General features: G+C 45.0%; 1 protein-coding gene across 1 annotated transcript in view; it reads left to right on the top strand.

Annotated features, from left to right (window-relative positions):
* The window catches only part of plppr2a (phospholipid phosphatase related 2a), a 75,461-nt gene that overhangs the window by 64,517 nt on the left and 8,444 nt on the right, over window positions 1–2,500 (top strand). The window contains exon 4 of the mRNA XM_063214171.1: window positions 948–1,198. Coding sequence (XP_063070241.1) covers window positions 948–1,198 — 251 coding nt within the window. The remainder of the gene's footprint in view (window positions 1–947; window positions 1,199–2,500) is intronic.

The following is a 2,500-nucleotide window of genomic DNA, read 5'->3' as shown; positions in this document are numbered from 1 at the left end:
ATTCTCATAGATTAAGAGATCCAGAATCGAATACAAGTCTGACAATTAAACAAATAAATTAACCTAAATTAAGTATTGTGATTGGAATTAATACAATACGTTTTATAGTAATGATTTGATAGTCATTAATACATTGTCCTAGATGGCTCATCATTGTACATTTCTTACATTATTAATCTATCTTTGTATCTACAGTATCTTTGTCGGACTCATACCAATTCGTTGATTTCTGGCTACCGTTGACCAAGCGACAATTTTTGATGTCAAGAGCATGTTGGCGAGGATGTCGTCATGTCGTCACTCTTTGACGGCAAGGGCATACCTTAAGCCAGTGCTTCCCAAACTTTTTTGTCCGTCGTACCCCCTTAGCAACTTTTTCATATGATGAGTACCCCCTCGCCCTCATTCAGGCTCTGTTCCTCTATCCCAATGTGACTACACTCAATATAGTTGTTATTATTAAATTTTTCCACGTACCCCTTGAGGTGTGCTCGCGTACCCCTAGTGGTACACGTACCCCTGGTTGGGAAACACTGCCTTAGACGTCAAAAGTTGCCATCTGGTTAAAGGTAGTCATAAATGGACCAGTTTGGATGATGCACTGTAGCTTTATCTGACTGCCTGACTGCACTCTATTTTTATCTTTTTCTACATCCATCCATCCATCTTCCATCCATCCCTCCATCCTTTCATCCATCATCCATCAACCCCTCAATCCATCATTTCATCCATTCATCCACCCACCCATCTATCCCCTCTATCCACATCCATCCATCCATCCATTCATCCATCTATTCACCATCCATGCATCCATCCACCATCCACCTACCTATCATCCCTCTATCCACCATCCATCATCCATCCATCTATTTATCATCCACCCCTCAATCCATCCTTTCACCCCTCATCCACCCCTGAATCCCTCCCTCCCTCTCTCCGTCCTGCAGGGGTGTACTCGTTCGGCCTGTTCACCACCAGCATCTTTGCCAACGCGGGCCAGGTGGTGACGGGCAACCAGACGCCTCACTTCCTGTCGGCGTGCCGGCCCAACTACACGGCGCTGGGCTGCCAGTCGGCCATGCACTACATCACCGAGCGCCGCGCCTGCACCGGCAACCCCCTGCTCGTGGCCTCCGCACGCAAGTCCTTCCCCTCCAAGGACGCCGCGCTCAGCGTCTACTCGGCCGTCTACACCGTGGTGAGCACACACACACACACGCACACACACAAGCATATACACATGAGTGCACATACACACACACAGGAGCACACAGACACACATACACATACAGGGCTGGACTGGGATCTGAAAAGGGCCCGGGCACCTTTTGACGCCTGAGGGCCCGACACCGATGCCGCCGCCTATCGGTATTTATGACATCGTATATAATATGAACTACATTAAAAAGCTCACACGAAAAAATGCTTCATCATCTTAGGGAGATGGTCGCAGTGTACCCTCATGTTCCCTTCATCCTGCATGTGAAGTTCTGAGTATGTTTGAGGGTAGGAGATAGAGAGGTGGACAACTAACTATATTTTCCTGATTATTTTCCTGGCCAGTGAATCTCAATATATAAAAGTATTCATACCATTTCCCTTAAGCAAAAACTGAAAACAGGTCCCACAGACACAAACACCTTGTTAAGCAAAGCAATATTTCACTCTCACACACACACACACACACACACACACACACACACACACACACACACACACACACACACACACACACACAAACACACACACACACACACACACACACACACACACACACACACACACACACACTGCAAAATGGACACCATATACAATAATAATAAAATGTAAATGTTTCAGCTTCAAATTGCTCCAGTCCACAGATACTGTCAGTGAGCTTACTAAATGGCAACACACCACAACAAAACCAAGTGACCGCTCATTGCTTAGGCTTCCAACAGAGGTTGATGACGTTACGTACAATAGCCTACGCCTTGGAGCGTCCAAACCGCGTCGCCTCAACCATGAAGATATTGAAACATCAATCCCAATGATTAAATGCTTTCCAGAACAAAACGTGTTTGCATGGATACAAAAGCCTATCCGTGAACACCACAGGAAAATTTAACTCATGAAGGCCCTGTAAAATATCAGACACACTCCAACAACAAAGTTAAGCTACCATGTTTCATAGCTATTACAATAAAGGGAGCGCGTATCTACCAAGCGATTCACAAACAGCACGGAAAGACGGTTTCTTTCTTAGCCATCTATGTAAAGAGAGGCAGCTCAGGATAATACTGTCTTGATAATGACGTGACATGCCATTACAGAAGGAAAAGATAGCAAAAATACATTTAGTTTAAAACCATAGTTGCAAAAGACACGACAAGCAATACACTAAAACAAGATATTTGTTGGATTTGAGAAAGTGAGGCTTCGCCGTAGCCTAATTAACACGTAATACAAGACGCAGTAGCACAGGTTGTGACAGACAGCTGACACGTAAAGACAGAAGATC

The sequence above is a fragment of the Engraulis encrasicolus genome, chromosome 2 (assembly GCF_034702125.1).
Source record: "Engraulis encrasicolus isolate BLACKSEA-1 chromosome 2, IST_EnEncr_1.0, whole genome shotgun sequence".
NCBI classification, from domain to species: domain Eukaryota; kingdom Metazoa; phylum Chordata; class Actinopteri; order Clupeiformes; family Engraulidae; genus Engraulis; species Engraulis encrasicolus.
This window is presented reverse-complemented; position numbering and strand designations above follow the sequence as displayed.